General features: G+C 42.2%; 1 protein-coding gene across 3 annotated transcripts in view; it reads right to left on the bottom strand.

Moving 5' to 3' along the window:
* DGKG (diacylglycerol kinase gamma) overlaps window positions 1-16,442 on the bottom strand; it is a 153,834-nt gene that overhangs the window by 72,084 nt on the left and 65,308 nt on the right. For all 3 annotated transcript variants that reach the window (XM_023750483.1, XM_023750484.1, XM_023750485.1), the window contains one exon: window positions 11,754-11,818. In XM_023750483.1, coding sequence (XP_023606251.1) covers window positions 11,754-11,818 — 65 coding nt within the window. The remainder of the gene's footprint in view (window positions 1-11,753; window positions 11,819-16,442) is intronic.

The following is a 16,442-nucleotide window of genomic DNA, read 5'->3' as shown; positions in this document are numbered from 1 at the left end:
ACAGATTCTTCCTCAGAGTCTGGGAAGGACCCAACCCTGCAGAGAGGGTTGATTTCAGAATTCTAGCCTCCAGAACTGTGAACGAATAAATTTCTGTTGTTTTAAGACATCCTATTTTTGGTAATTTGTTATGGCAGCCCTAGGAAATGATACAGTTGATGGTAGCTTCTGTACACGCTCATCTTCCCGGCTGGACACATGGGCTCCTGGAAATAGGGGCTGTGGTAATCCCGATTTCCTCTCGGCCCTGACATGATGTTAACAGAAAGCAGATGCTTCACACATTCTAGCTGAAAGAGGGAACATGCTCAGCACCATCTTCCTGGGTTTAGGTCAGTGGATTCCTTTAAAAAGGGTTCAGACCTTTCTCTGAGTGAGCAAGCTTATGAACGAGGCGGGGAGATAAAATTTAGCACCAAAACAATGACACACAGAAGACAAAGAGGAAAAAAATCAGATTGGGAGAAAATGTATTAAAAACCTTGTAGGTGGATTCAAAGAGCAGTGGAGGCAGGGCTGGCTTGGTCAGGAAGGGAGTGTTCAGAATACTTTGGACTGCATTTTGAAACAAGTCATGATTCGGTCCCAGGAGATGTCTGAGGAGTTAAGGGCATGTGTGGGAAGGCAAGCAAATGATAAGAGTGGACTGGCATTTGAGGAGAAAAATTTTCTAAACAGCCCTGAATGAATTTAAATTCTATACATTGGGACATGGGTTTGGGGCAGCAGGTTCTTGTGTGGAAACAAGAGAACAAAAACACAGGCAGCTCCAGGTAAGGTGGGCCTGAGAGGAAAGAGCATCAAGATGGGCCAGGGGGCTGCTGAGCAAATCCTGATGAAGGGACATCTTGGGGACCAACTGGGAACTGAGGAACAAAAAGGGTAAGTGTTTTCATAGGGAACATCCCAGACAATTGCAGGTGGGGAGTGGGGAGGGGGGAGGCAGAGGGCTCACATTTGTGGGTGCAACGAGCTCACTCCTGGGCTCAGGGAAGATGATATGTGTGTCATCCCAGCTGAATGAGGCTGTCTTCGTCTTTTAGAAACCTTTGAAAGACATTCCACAACTTCTCTCCATAACTCATTTTGGCCTTGAATACGTCTTTCTATCCCCAACAACAATTTCTCACTTTAGAAGCATGTTTTCCCCTCTCACATTTCCCGAGTCAAGTTGAAGAGTAAGGAGCTGTGGTCACATTGTCCTGTTGTGAATCCTTCACACACTTGAGGCCCATTCCCAATACATTCTCTGCTTCTCCTGTCCAGGAAAAATGGTGTTTTGTTTAGTCAAAGTTTTCTCATGGGTTCTGTTCATTGTCTTTGTGGTTCTTGTCTAGTCTTTTTCTCAGGTGTTTCTCTGGTTGTGGGGTTTCAAAATGGGCAATCAAGAGAGGCAAGGAAGTGTAGTGAGAAGAGAGGAGGTTGTGGAGTTAGGAAGGCCAAGGTTTGAATAGCAGTTCCCCTGTTAACTAGTTATATGCTTTTTGAGCAAGTTGCATAATCTCTCTGAGCCTCAATTTTCTCATCTGTAAAATGGACCAATAATCTTTATTTCATACTTGGAGAGTTGTGCGAATTAAAAAGAATGTTCATGAAATTGGCACTCAGACTAACAACGGTTCCTAATGTTAGTCTGAGTGCTTAAAAAACTATACAACTGCACAGTTCAGATGGTATTTATTGCTGCCTCTGATGATCACATAAAACATAAACAGGTCTTTTTCAGATATAGCAAAACTATGTACAGGACTGGAAACTCCACTAAGAGAATAAAAATTTTTTTTATTTACTCTCCACAAAAGTAGAGCTGCATAACATATCAAATTGCTATTTTGCTTGCAAAGGGACTTGAGTAATGATATCTTTAAAACTCTCATATCAACTAAACAAAATCATTGGGATTTTTTAAATTGGAAAAGACTAATAAAACTCCCTCTGCAGATAAACTCACTCTAATCAGCTCCTTTATATTCCTTTCCTTTAATAAGTTGTAAGTGCTACTGGGTTAATCACGTTTAAACCAGCGTATACAGTGTGATCTCAAGTAAATAAAATTGTGCAGTGCAAGTGCGGAAGAAAAATATATTATAATGCTATTAGTGTTTATTTCCTGGGGGAGGGGCAATATGATTTGTTTTCCCACAGTAAGCCATAATTACTTATGTAAAGAAAAGTTGTTTATAGAATAGTAATACAGCTTTATGAAAACATATTATTACAAATGTTTATATCAAGTAAGCTGCACCAAAATGGTAATATTGGGTTTCTAAGCAATGGGCTATAAGTTATTGTTTTTTTCTTACTTTAACATTTCTGAACTTTACAAAATTTAAAATTATATTGCAATATACTATCTAATCATATTATAGGATACATTATTAAATTATCTAATGTATGGTATTTTATTGAAAATGTTATCAAGATAAATAAAGAAAAAATGCTATATATTGATACATTGATGACTCATACCCTATGACCTATAGATATATCTGTCCCCCTTAGAGGGTCACCAAATCCAGAGTTTTAAGCACTTTTGAGTCATCTATCATGACTATTATTTGTAATAATATTAATAATAAATAGCTAGCATCGATGTGCCAGGCCTCTGTAATAAGCACTTTAAATTGTTTCATTGGGTCTTCAAAAAATTCTATGAGGTAAGGTTCTTGTGGTAGGCAAAATAATGTCCTGAAGATGTCCATGCTCTAATCCCTGAAACCTGTGTATATGAATATGTTAGGTTATATGGCAAAGGGCAATTAAGGTTGCAGATGGGATTTCAACTGGCCATCAGCTGAATTTGAGATGGGGAGATTATTCTGGATTACTTGAGTGGGTCCACCATAACACAAGGGTCCTTTTTGGTGGAGGAGGAAGGCAGAGGAAAGAATAGAAGAGGACTATAATGTGAGAAATACTTTACTGGCCATTGCTGGCTTTAAAGATGGAAGGGCCCACAAGCCAAGGAATGTGGGCAGCCTCTAGATGTAGGAAAAGGCAAGGAAATGGATTCTCCCCTAGAGCCTCCAGAAAGAAATGCAATCCTGATGATACCTTGCTTTTAGTCCACTGAGACCTATTTCAGACTTCTGACCTGCAAAACTGTAATATAGTAAATGTGTATTTAGTCCACCAAGTTTGTGGTAATTTGTTACAGCTGTAGGAAACTAAAATAGTATTATATTGCAATTTTACAGGTGAGCAGACTAAGGTTTGAAAGTTATTTGGTCAAGGTCACACATAGTGTTTAGGGACAATTCCAACAATTGAATTCAAGTTGTCTGGTGATAGAACCTGCACTCTTAGGTACTTGGCTCCACTAGAGCCCCAAAATGATTGTCTAGCATCTGCCTGAGCATGAATGTGGAACCCCTCCCCAATTCAAATGCTCCTTGCACTTGAAGATATGGTATGTTGATCTTCTTTATTTGGGGCTCAAAGTGGTCTATCCAGTCACTTTTCCATTGACTAGTCATACAAAATAACCTAATTTCTCCTTTATGAGAAACACTTAAAAATATCTGAGGCCAATAATCACTTCTCTCTAAGTCTTCTCTTCTTTGGGTGAAACAATCCCAAATTCAGCCCTTCCTTATAGACATGGTTTCAAGTGCCAGGACTTTATCAACCTCTCCCTTCTGGAAAGCATCCAGACTGTCAACACACATTTGAGGATCTGGCCAGCTCCTACCTTACTTTAAATTTGTGTACTTTGATTTTTTTTTCATGAGGTTATCATGTTGACCTTAACTCTTCTGAGCTTGATTCTATACTACACCTTGAGCTCTTTGATGGGAATATTTCTAGAGTTCAATCAATAAATAAATACTGATAACTTTGGATTATCTGGCCTAAAAGACTTGAAAACACAGCTTGTTTTCAAGTTCCTTCTGATTTTATCACAAACTGATTCCACTCTTTGTTGACATGAATCATGCCTTCCTTCTTCTCGCCTGGCAGGGGTTAGAAGAAAAGACCTGGTAAGCTTCAGCAAGGAATTGTTTTGGTGAACCTGTAACTTTATAGGGAACCTTGAGATATCATAGGGGGCTTGTGTGTACCAGTCTGAGAAGTTGTGTTGTATATTCCAACATGGAGAGGGGAGCCAGGAGTAAAATGAAGGAAATGTTAAGAGTCCATGTGATTTCATCATATTATTTAAAACACTGTGACTCTTTAGGGCAGAGAGATGCACAAAAATATTAATAACAGCTTCCTAAAATCGTTGACCATCCATGGTTTTAATGATCCATGTTGCTGTTCCCTCATTTACAGTCATCCTTCAAAAAATAAAGGGATGACTATAAACAAAATAAGATACCCCCCAAAACCCCCAAACAAACAAACAAAAAGCAAAAGCAAAACAAAACACCCTGGTCTTCTACGATTGCATAATGATGAATGGTTGGTGAGAAAAATATGAACCCAGATATCATTAATTTTACTTTCTTTATCTCTCTAAGAAGGGGTAGGGAGAGTGGGAGATAAAACATTTTTGTGGGCTATAAACACTCAAGTAATTAAATAAGTTGCTCTGTCAGAACTGACTTGAAGAGTCAAAGGTACTTGAACACAGCATAAGGTTTGCATTTCTTTTATAAATAACTACAGGTGTAAGAATAGAAATAGAAAATGCCACAATCAATTTTTGGGGGGCTTTTCTGAATCCAAAATATTTGAAAAAAACATAGTTTGCTATTTAGAGGGAAACAGGTGCAGACAATTTGGACCTCTGGGCACCTAGTGCTGGTCTTTTGTGGGTGCTGAATACCAGATGAGGAGAAGGAAAGCCCAATTCAGGGTACAGGATGAAGTCTCCAGCAGTGAGGGTTTTAACCCTGCTGTGTCTGCTGCATTTGAACCTTCCTGCTTTGGGAAAGTCAGATATCTGGGCTGTATCATTGGACTACCTCACAGGGATTCTGGGAAGAATAACATAGAATGGCCCAGTTGGCATTGCTCAGTAGTTGAGCATCGACTTATGAACAAGGAGGTCACGGCTTGATTCCTAGTCAGGGCACATGCCCAGGTTGTGGGCTCAAACCCCAGTGTGAGGCGTGCAGGAGGTAGCCAATCTATGATTCTCTCTCATTATTGATATTTCTATCTCTCTCTCCCTCTCCCTTCCTCTCTGAAGTCAATAAAAAATATGTATATATTTTAAAAAGAATAACTTATAATGGTTTCATTTTTAGATAAAAAAGAAAACCTTATATAAATGGTGATACACTTTATGCTTGTGACTGCAGAGCATACTGTAGGTATTCAAGAGAGGAAGCCCCCCCTTTTTTTCTAGAATGGTATGGTTTGAGCTTTGTTGGCTTTTATTTTGCCTCCCACAGAACATCTCTGTGTTCATCTAAAGTGGGAAAAGAAGAGCTTGATGGGTGAGGGGACAGTGAGCATCAATGAAGAAAGGGTAGTCAAAGGTCAGGTGTCTGACTGCCCTGGACCACCTACCTACCCACTAACTGTGCACTCCATGCCCCCAGCTGGTAAGCCCTAAGTATCCATGGAGCACATGGCACCTTTAATGCAACCCCTACCCTTTACTCACTCTCACCCTGTTCCTCCAGTTATCATGTCATCCTGGACTTGGCATTTGGATTTAAAGTCTCTGGTATTCACAATTCTGCCTCTTGGACACCCATGGAGTCAGTGGAGGGGATTTTCTCTACAGCGCCAGTGCTATAGAATTCAACCCAATCCTGGCTGGCTAATTGGTGCCATCCTCCCAACCCCTGGAGAAGGATTTTGACAGATTCAATGTATCACAGTTGGAGTCTCCTCCAACTTTCAGTTGTCCTTCACCGTTTTAGTTCGAGGGTCATGCCAATGCAGCAATGACCCTATGATAATGAATCCCACTCCATCAGAAAAGCCTTTTATTGGCAATACTTCACTGGCAATCTAAGTCAATGCTTTCCTCATGCTTGCCATTCAACAATATTAAACAACAAATGTTTATTGAGAACCTGCCGGGTGTCATGAACTTACACATTATCTCATTACATACTTATAGCAACCTTGTAAGATTTTCAGGGGAGGAAGCAAAGGATTAAAGAGATTAAGTAACTTGCCCGAGGTCACATAGCTAGCAAACTGCAGAGCCAAGTTTTGATGCCAACTTAGACCATACCCTGCTACCTCATTCTATAAATATCTATTAAGAGCTTAGTTATTTTCAAGATGTATTTCCAACCTTTAAGAATTCAGATTACATTAGGGCTTGTGGGGAACCCTTCATCAGCTACTCCATGGCCCTGGCTCCAAGAAAGCTAACACTTTAGAGCCTGTTAATTACCCAAGAGCTTTTGGGAAAGGCGGTCAGCTTCTGGTAGGAATGAAGTACTGTTTCGGTCCCTTTGAAGGCCCTAACAGGAAATATCTTGCTTCAGCTTAAACTGCTGAGGGACATATTCAAGTGGATGGCACTCAACAGGTTTGGAATAACACATTCCTCAAGTGCTCTGAGTTTGTGACCAACAACAACAAAAAACTCTATAGTTAGATTTCTCTTTCCAAACATTCACTAACAGTGATATTGCAATTGGGTAGCTTCTATGTGTATATTCCATATATACAAAAATCTTCATGGAGAGTCCATGCAGAAACTTCATGGAAGACTGGCTCTTGGATATCTGGAAGACTTGTGACATCCTCAGCTCATCCGTGAACACTGACCACTGCCTGTTTGAGGGGCTGATAACCCTTTCCTAGGTGAAACCCTCTTCCCACCATTCTTTGACCTTCATTGCAAGCTCCCCACTCTCTGAGTCCTGGAAAATGTGTCTTTTTATTAATTCTTCTCTCCTTGCCAGGGCCAGCTCATGGGTGTGAGAGCTGTATAATCTCACAGGGCCCCACACTTAGGAGGACCCTGGGCTTGATTTGATGTTCTGCTGTCACGGACTTGAAATTCTTAATAATTTTTTTTAACACTGAGCCACAGAATCATGTGGTTGGTCCTGCTCCTTGCTAGGGAGAAGAGTCCTAATGCACAAGTTAAGAGTAGGTGGTATACCTTTGGTCCCTATTTACACTCAGCAGGATTTCCTCATAAAGACAATCAATAATAGTGGATGGAGATGGGAAGAGCTCCACCTTCCTTAGCTTCAGTTTCTTCATCTCTGAAATGGGGACAGTAGCACTTACTCTTGCATGTTATTGTGAGCCCTGAGTGACATCATATATAATAAATTCCCATCAGAAGGTTGGACATCTAATAGGTGCTTGCCATGAAAGACAGAAAGTATAATAAACAGAGTTTGCACGCTGGAGTTAGGAGTGGGGTTAGACTCATTGTGGTGATTATTTCACAATATATACAAATATTGAATCACTATGTTGTATATCTAAAATTAACATAAGGTTATATGTCAATTATATTTCAGCTAAAAAAAGAGAATCAAATCAGCCCTACTGCTTAAAAAGTTGTATGACCTCAGCCAGATGATTCGGCTTTTCCCAGCCTTATTTTCTTGATCTATAAAATAGAAATGCTAACATGTACCTTGTATAGTTGCATTGGGAAACATAAACTGATGAACAAAAACAGATCCAGAGACAGAGAAGCATCGATCAGACCGTCAAACCTCAGAGGGAAGGTTGGGAAGGGTGGGGGTAAGGGGGAGAGATCAACCAAAGGACTTGTATGCATGCATATAAGCCTAACCAATAGACACAGACAACAAGGAGGTGAGGGCATGAGTGGGGGGGCAATGGTGCGATAAGGACACATATGTTATACCTTAATCAATAAAGAAAAAAATTAAAAACAAATAAATAATCTAATGTAGTTTAAAAATTGAATGTATCACCTGGTGTCTAGTAGGACCTCAAAAAATAACAGCTCCTAGTTTGGTTCCCTTATAACTCTATTTCTGCACTGATACTATACAACTTCCTATAGACTATATTACCTACTAAATGTAATCTTGTATGTAAAAATAATTTTGTAAAAAATAATTGAGGATTATTTTTCTTTCTTTGCTAGATTATGAATTCCTTGAAGGCAGGGACCATGTCTTACTTAACCTTGTATCCTAGAACACTTTCTAATGTGTTAAATCTTAGTTGTATTAAATCTTTCTTCTATGGTTTATGCCAATAATGAGATAATTTTCATAACATTCCTAAATTAGCAATTAATATTTAGTCTGTCAATGATTAGAAGTAGAATATATCCAAAATATATTATCTGCCATCAAAGGCCTTTTTTCCCCCTTGACTATCACACTTAGCTCATCTTTTGCACCTTTGGGTCTGATTCTTGCTCCATTAACAAAGCAATTCCACCAGGGAACATAGCTTAGTTTTGTGCAACCAACCACCTTCCCTGGCAACAACCTGTGTAGAGAGGCCATCCGGGGAAGACCTTGTTAGGATTCAAAGAGGCCTCAGAACTGTGACTTTTAACCATTTGAGGATTATGGATCCCTCCAAGAACCTTCTGATAGTCTCTCCAGAAAAATATATTCAATATCTTGCATATAATGATAATGCCAAAGTGTCCACAGAGCTTCCACAGCGCTTGTACCTCAGGTTAAGGATTCTTGTTACGGTAGCCTTGAAAACTCAAGAAGCTTTGGGAAAAATTGAAGTTTCCTGATAAATTCAGCCCTGACTAGTCACATTCCCATGTTCAAAACAAAACAAACAGTTATAACTCCCTAGATTTAATCCAGCCGTGGGAAACTACGGCCCGCGGGCCGGATCCGGCCCGTTTGAAATGAATAAAACTAAAAAAAAAAAAAAAAAGACTGTACCCTTTTATGTAATGATGGTTACTCTGAATTTATATTAGTTCACACAAACACTCCATCCATGCTTTTGTTCCGGCCCTCCGGTCCAGTTTAAGAACCCATGGTGGCCCTCGAGTCAAAAAGTTTGCCCACCCCTGATTTAACCTCAGGGTTGTCCCTGAGGACCCAGTCCTGAGCATTAATGGTAAGGGCGGCCAGCCAACTGGTGACTACTCTTTGGAAAACCTAAATTCAGCTGAGTAAAATGAAGCCTTGTTTGATAATATCGTTTACATTTCCAAATCCCGATATCAATATCAAGCTTTCTTCCTATCCCTTGTGGCCCTTCCTAAGTTTAGCTGCTGGTGTAATGGGGTAACCATGGCAACAACCACCTGCCTATTTAAAACCATCTCCAGCACTAAATAAGGAAGCCTTGAGAAAATGGCTGCTTGCCTGCCTCTCAGTGGACAAATTGGGCACTCCTGGGTATGTTTAATGTGAGCAAGAAGCGATTCTCAAAGCAGCAGCATGGACTCAAAGGTCTTAATGGAAAGTGTTCTGGGACCTTGTGAAACAGGGCCTAGCTCTATACTGCAATGTCTTCACTTATTAGCAGGCACATGGATTTACATGCAAATCCCCATGCCTGTCATTCTAGGTCAGTGGTTCTCAACCTTCTGGCCCTTTAAATACAGTTCCTCATGTTGTGACCCAACCATAAAATTATTTTCGTTGCTACTTCAAAACTGTAATGTTGCTACTGTTATGAATGATAATGTAAATATCTGATATGCAGGATGGTCTTAGGCGACCCCTGTGAAAGGGTTGTTCGACCGCCAAAGGGGTCGCGACCCACAGGTTGAGAACCGCTGTTCTAGGTGATTACACTACCTTGACCTCAATCAGGTGAAAGGCAAGGCATGTACCTAACTGGGAAGGAAAAACAGGCATTCAGAGAGCAGTGAATTTGTTCATACTTTGCATTGAAATGCACAATTATAACAATTTCTGACAGAGGTATCTTTCTCATTGTATTCAACCATGTGAGTGATTGATGATTGCTCTATTTATGTCATATGTTGACCTATGGATTTTTGGAATATAGAGGACTGTCTCCCTCTCTGTGCTTCCTTGCTTTCTACCAGCTACAGAGGTTTTGCTTTTTCTCAAGCCAAGAGACCACACAACTGATCACACTGCACAGCTTGCTCTTGCCCAAACATGCCGCATTCTTGTATTTCTTGGTATCTATGTGAACATTTAGCTTCTTCTCCTTGGGTTGTCCCTCTCTTTTTTGTTAACTTAGAAAACACACACCTGTTTTCTGTGTCTTGGTTTGGGCATCTCTGTTGTTGGAAAGCCCTCCACACCAAGTTCCATGCCCTGGCTTTGTGCTCCCATAGGTCCCCTGGATTCACACCGTTTAACGCAAAACTCATCAACATCTGCCTTCTAGTCTGTCTCCACCACGGGACTGAGAGCCCCTCACATGTTTATTCAAAAGACTTCTGGCACAGTACCTGGTATGTGATATGTCTTCAATGGATGAATGAATAAACAGAAGCCCCATGGATTTCACAAGCATGTGGCACCCTAACAAGCATGTGTGCATGAGTCTGTGTAAAGGCACCTGCATGAGAAGAGGACCATAAAAGTTTGGAGTGGATGGAAGAGAAGTACTTTTTTAAAAACGTGATTTTATATATATATGAGAGTGGAAAAGATCGTGAGAAGACAGTCATCTGACCTGTAAGTCTGTGCCTATAACAGGAGTGGGGCTGAAAATATACCTGTTGAGAGTGTTTTGTGAGTGTGCACGATCTGTGTATGTGAAGGCCACGGAATATGCCTGTGACAAAATACACACCCTAAGAAGATTAGTTCAGCTACTATTAAATGCCACAGATTAATTTTCCTGATGCTGAAGTAGCTTCTTATGTTCAGTTTCTGATCTCTAAAAAGACTTTCTTCTTTCTGGCTAACTTCCCAGACTGTGGGGTCAGGGGGAAGGAGTAGGAATGAAAATGATGGAGCTTTTCAGGAATGGGCTTTAAAGGAATGTCTTCAGATAACACCAGACCACTGCATTAAAGAGAACCCTGAGGGCTAAACTCAGCCCATCAAGCTCAGTGTGAGTCCTTCCCCACCTGTCTGAGGGTAGAGTGGGGCCAAGAGGTCATCTGGAAATGGTACAACACAGAGGAAAGAGAAATGATGGAAATTAACTAACGTGAAGAAAAAAAGAAAGAAGGGAAAAAGGTAATTTATCAATCCCAGGAACAGCTATATGCCAGTCACCACTCACTTCTTGGAAATCCCTCCCGCCAGCAAGGAGGGTTTGGTTTTATTTGCAAATGATCTTTTTAAAAATTTTTTCCTTTCTCTTTTCATTTTTGGACCCCTAACTCAGGGTGCGAAGGCTGGGACGGGAATCTGGTGGGCTCCGGTCCCGCGCCCTCTATAGGGCCTCCCTCTGCTGCCCTCTGCTGGCGGGGGAGGCGGAGGCGACGCCCTCTCCGACGCCGGGAGCTGCCACCCCCTCGCCTTTGAGACCAAGAGAAGCTGAGGCCCCCGCCCCGCCCCCACTTGCCCCCCTCCCCAGAGGAATCGCGGCGGCCAGGGGTGGGGTAAGGGTGGCACATTTTGAGAAAGCGGCCGGCCGAGCCCCAGGAGGGTTCCACTTAGCCAAGCGCAGACTCCACTCCTCATGGCCGGCGCATCACTCCCTTCCTCCCCCACCCCACCCCGTCCCACCCCACCCCGCCCCATTCCTCCCTCTGCACATCATCCTCTGGGAGGGGGCAGGAGGCTAGGCTGCCGCAGGTCTCTGACATTGTTTTCTGCTTGGAAATGGAAGCCCTCCTTCCGACAACGTGGCAGGAAAGTGAAGTCCCTGGGCGGCCGGGCCAAGAACACTTCGGTGAGAGCAGGTGGAGGCCTCGGACTGGACCGCGGCTCCGCTCGGGGCGGGGCTCGGGCAGCGCTGCAGCCCAAGGGCCCTCTTACCTGCTGTTGAATTTTTCGGGGTGTTTCTCCCTCATCACGTGGAATCTGTGTGCAATGGAAGCATCCTGAAAGCGAAAGAGACAGAAAGCAGATCCCTGGTTAGTGGTCATGACGGTGCGATGTGGAAGGAAGGGAAGCACAGGCTCTCACGGAAACCCCCCAACTTCAGGGAAGAACAGCAGGTCCCAGGCTAGGGGGTAGTGCCCCCATGCGTGTAGACTCCTGGCAGTATTCCCCTCTACCCAGCCATACTTCAGGATGAGCGAAGGGGACAGCCACTGCCCTTTGAGAAGAGAGAGGGGGTCTGGGTCTGTGAGCAGTGAGGACGGCCGAAGTGGCGTGTGTGTGTGTGTGTGTGTGTGTGTGTGTGTGTGTGTGTACACGGAGGGAGAGCCTTTGGAAATATCTTGCCATATCTTTTAAAACAATACTTTTTATTTCAGAATATTTTAAGACTCACAAGAAGTTGCAAAAATAGTACAGTGAGTTCCTGTGCCCCTTCCCCCCAACTCCCCCCCAGTGATAACGTCTTACATAACTATCATGCATTATCAAAACCAGAAAACTGACGTTGGCAGATGCTCTTATATATTAACTCCTAACCATCCCTAATAGTAGAAATAATTGTAGCATTGGGTAACGTGCTTAATAGATTTTAAAAAATCTATTTAAACCTCTGGCTTCCGCTTCTTGATCGCTCCTGGAAACAGCTGTCCCCAAGGTCAGTAAGAGTCAGAAGTGCCATTCTAGGGGCACTTCGCTGCCCTCCTCTTAGCACATCCCTTTGCTGCATTCCCGGCCACCTTCTCCTCAGAATTCACAGAGAGGATGGCTCCCATGGCACATGCTTCTGGGCTCTCCATCCTCGGATCAGAACTTCTTAGCCCTGAGTCCAATCTGTAGCCCACACTGCATCTCGTGTCCTCATGGTTGTTACAGTGGGGCCTTGACTTAGGAGTGTCCCGACTAACGAGTTTTTTGAGATACCAGCTGTCTCTCTGCCGATTTTTTGCATTGAGTTGACAGAGTAATTTCAGTTAACGAGCTCCTTAACGAACTCCTTAACAAGCTCGGTCTCGGAACGAATTAAACTCGTAAGTCAAGGCCCCACTATACTAGCATCTCTAGATACTGTCCCTAGTATATCTCTAGTACAAACCCTGAGCTTCAGACCTGAAAATGAACTCATCTTTCCTCCTCAAGCTTGGTCTTCCACCCTTGTTAATGGTCTGGTTTTCCAGCAGAAGACTTCATAACACCCCTTTCCCCCCTCAGCCCCATGGCACATGCCAGCACTTTAGGTGCAGTTGATGGACTACAAAATATATGAGTTAATTTGGCTGGAGTTGGGGGAGTGACCAAAAAACAAGAGAGCTGATTCAGATGTGTTCAGGGGAAAAATACAGAAACTCATTTACTATAATATGTGGCTAAAAGGGAACTGAAATTTCATACAGTGAATTTTCAGCTAGTGTATATTAATTCCGGCTCTTAATATAGAAAATCTACAAATTTCTTTCCCTGGAATTTTTTTGAACATAAGGAGGTATAGTGCAGTGAAGAAGCATTTTTTGAGCATGTGCTGTGTGGGGTGAGTAAAATACAAGTTAATGGTGGGGACCGAAAGTCTAGAAGCTAGTGAGGGGGCAAAGAGGAGCTTTTGTGATATTTACACGTGACAGAGGAGTGAAGCCAGCTAGCAGCCCACTACTGAAAGGGAAAGTCAAGAATATGGGCTTATTTTGTGTTGGCAAATACTCCTTGCTGAAATCATGTTTTAAAAATGTTATGTTTAAACTAGGTACTGATTTAGTTTTTAGTTTAAGACACATCAGGATTTGAAGGTCTTGGTTAGGCAGGCACCCCAGTGGACACAGTGGGAGATGAGCAAGCCCCCAGAGGCCTCTGTCTGCAGGGCCTGTGCAGCCTGCTCAGCTCTCCTGCAGCTGCGCTTCATGCTGCCAGACTGTGCGCCCCGCCCTCTCCCTGAGCAAGTTTCCGTGAACACTCTGAACAAAATTCACTGACATCTGTCAAATGCTTCTCTAGAATTCAAGAACATAACCCATCTGCTTGTGTTCCTTTGAAGCACCAATTTTCTTCTGTCGGAAAAAAAGAAAAGAAAAGGAAAAAGCAATCACATGTTGCCTGGCATGATTTGTACTCCATGATTCCCTGCCCCCAGTGCTGCTGTGACTGGCTTCTGGCCTTTTTATTCTCTGGGACATGTGCACAGACCCCTCCCACTGTGTAGTTCCGATTATCTTTGTTTTTTTTCATAACTAGGTTTTGCAAAACTTCTTTTTCACAAAGACCAGCTTTTACAACATTATTAGTCAAGCATGTGGGTCCTAATTTGACAGTGTAATTCCTTGGTAAATGCACAAAGTGGCAAAGGAGAGCTGAGCAGTTCCTTTGCTGTTCAGTCTTGAAAAGGCAATGCAGGCCAAGGCTCTGATCATGTTTCCCTACCTGGGGATCCAAACGAGAGTCAAGATTCACTTTTACCCTCTGTTGAGCTTCTCTCTGTCAGGTACTGAGCTGGCTGTCCTTACACTTAGTTGTGATTTCATTTAAATTTTGGAAACCAGTGCTACAATGGTTCAAACCGCATTTTGGTATTTATTACAGCAAAAGGAGAATTCTGTTCTGAAGGGAGTGGGTGGTAGATGGGAATTGCAAGCCTGTGGATGTGCTGATGACATTTCTGATGGCCTCACTCTCTGGGGTGCTTTCTATGAAGTGTGGGGTAAAGACAAGATGACAGCGGTGAGGACACGTGGATACTCTTTCTCGAACTAAAACTCCAATCGCACAGTTGGACAAAATATTTTTGTACCCCTTCCAAATCTAAGCAGCAGTGTTTGAACTCTGAAATGCTGGGATGTCTAGGCCAGTGATGTCCAGTAGAAATAAATTTAAAATTTTTTCTAGTAGCTACATTAAAAAAGTAAAAGGAGAGGAAATTAACTTTAATAATATATTTTAATTAACAAATGCTATTCTTATAACATATAATTCATATTATAGCGATATTTAAAATTCTTTCCTTCATACCACATTTTTGAAATTTAGTCTGTATTTACACTTATAGCATCTCTCAATTTAGAATAGTCCAATTTCAAGTACACAATAGCATGTGTGGCTAATGGCTACTATATTGGACAATGCATTTCTAAACCAATTTGACAACTTATGGAGATAAAAAGAAAGGAGACAAAATAACCAGATTATTTGAAGTTTGGATTATTCTGAAAAATTCTGGCAGATTGGGGGATTAAAAAGAGTGGCAAACTCTTGTCCAAGACACCTTTCAGTGAGTCCCATTGTTTTAGTACCTTCATGGCTCTCACAGGTGACAGACAAAAACCTGAGGCTGAGGGAGTCCAAAGGTGCAGAGACAATGATGATTTTTAAAAAATATAAATTCCCTAATGGGTAGGACGTGTACCATTGTAGAAACTTGGCTGGTGAAGTCTGATAAATCCAGTCTGTAAGGTGGAGAATGGCATGGGTTAGTGTGATGACTATGGCCTCTCCTTGGCCCCTGGGGCACCTCAGCATTAGAAATAGATCTCATTGAATCAAGGGATTAGCTGTTCACTCATCCTGGAAGGCTCAGTGACAGTAGAGCCTTTGAGGCGTTCAGAGCTACACATGCTCCAGGAATTATTTCAGTCCCAAACTTCCTGTCACTGATACCTGGCCATCCTGACATTTCTGCCAATCCAAAAATAAAGAGCAGAGACGAGGAGGCCAGAGAAGTCAGAGGAAGTAGCGTCCTGAATAACTATGTTTAAAATCTCCTGCCAATGGATGTTATCAGAGGGACTGAGAAGGCCAGCTATCTCCACGCTTCGCCAACAGGAGCTGGCATGTACAAAGGTTATGGGAATGTGGTGACAATGAGGCCATAGTCACTCCTTGCTTAGGCCAGGAGCGTTTTCCTGGTTTATCCCTCCATCTATTAAATGGGGTGTATGGTAACAAGGGGACCAGTGAACTGTCAGGACAAGTTCTTTACCACCTATGGGCTCCACAGCAGCGGTCATTGTCATCACCTTTGTAAGTGTAAGGCAGCAGACATTTGATATTAACAGATATTCCAAGTCCTTCAAAAGAGCCAAAGACTTTGCACGGCTCTCTTTGCCAAAGGAGTCTGACTCTAATCATCATAAGGAAGTAAAACTGTGGGTTGGTTTACATACCTACTTCTCGTCTTACAAAGTTTGGGAAGTCAAATAGGGAGCAAGAGCTTCTGCAAATGTCAGCCCCAGGTTCTGTTAGGGTTGTGTGTTGGCTACTTGTTTTCTCAAGAATTTGCCTTTCCAATTTTTAAAGAGCGAGCACACAAACCCTGCAAACATTTTATTGCAAGAAGGCTAAGGGCACACCAAGGAGATAAAAAAACAGCCCTGGTTCCTCACTGCTTTGCAATAAAATATTAAATATGCACAAGCTAAAGATGTGTGGAGGGATTATAAGAAAAGGTGCTGTGAAGTTCTTCATAATTTGAAGGATGAACAGATTGGATTATTGTAAGTCAGCCCAGGGCAAATAAATAGCTTGACCACAGAGTGTGATGGAGAATCTGTTTACATGAATTTCCTTGGGGGACAATTAGCTGGCCTTCTTCCCTCCCTTCCCAGTTTATTTACAATAATGAATTAAAACCATGATCAGTGTTGG

The sequence above is a fragment of the Myotis lucifugus genome, unplaced genomic scaffold (genome assembly GCF_000147115.1).
Source record: "Myotis lucifugus unplaced genomic scaffold, Myoluc2.0 scaffold_14, whole genome shotgun sequence".
Lineage (NCBI taxonomy): Eukaryota > Metazoa > Chordata > Mammalia > Chiroptera > Vespertilionidae > Myotis > Myotis lucifugus.
This window is presented reverse-complemented; position numbering and strand designations above follow the sequence as displayed.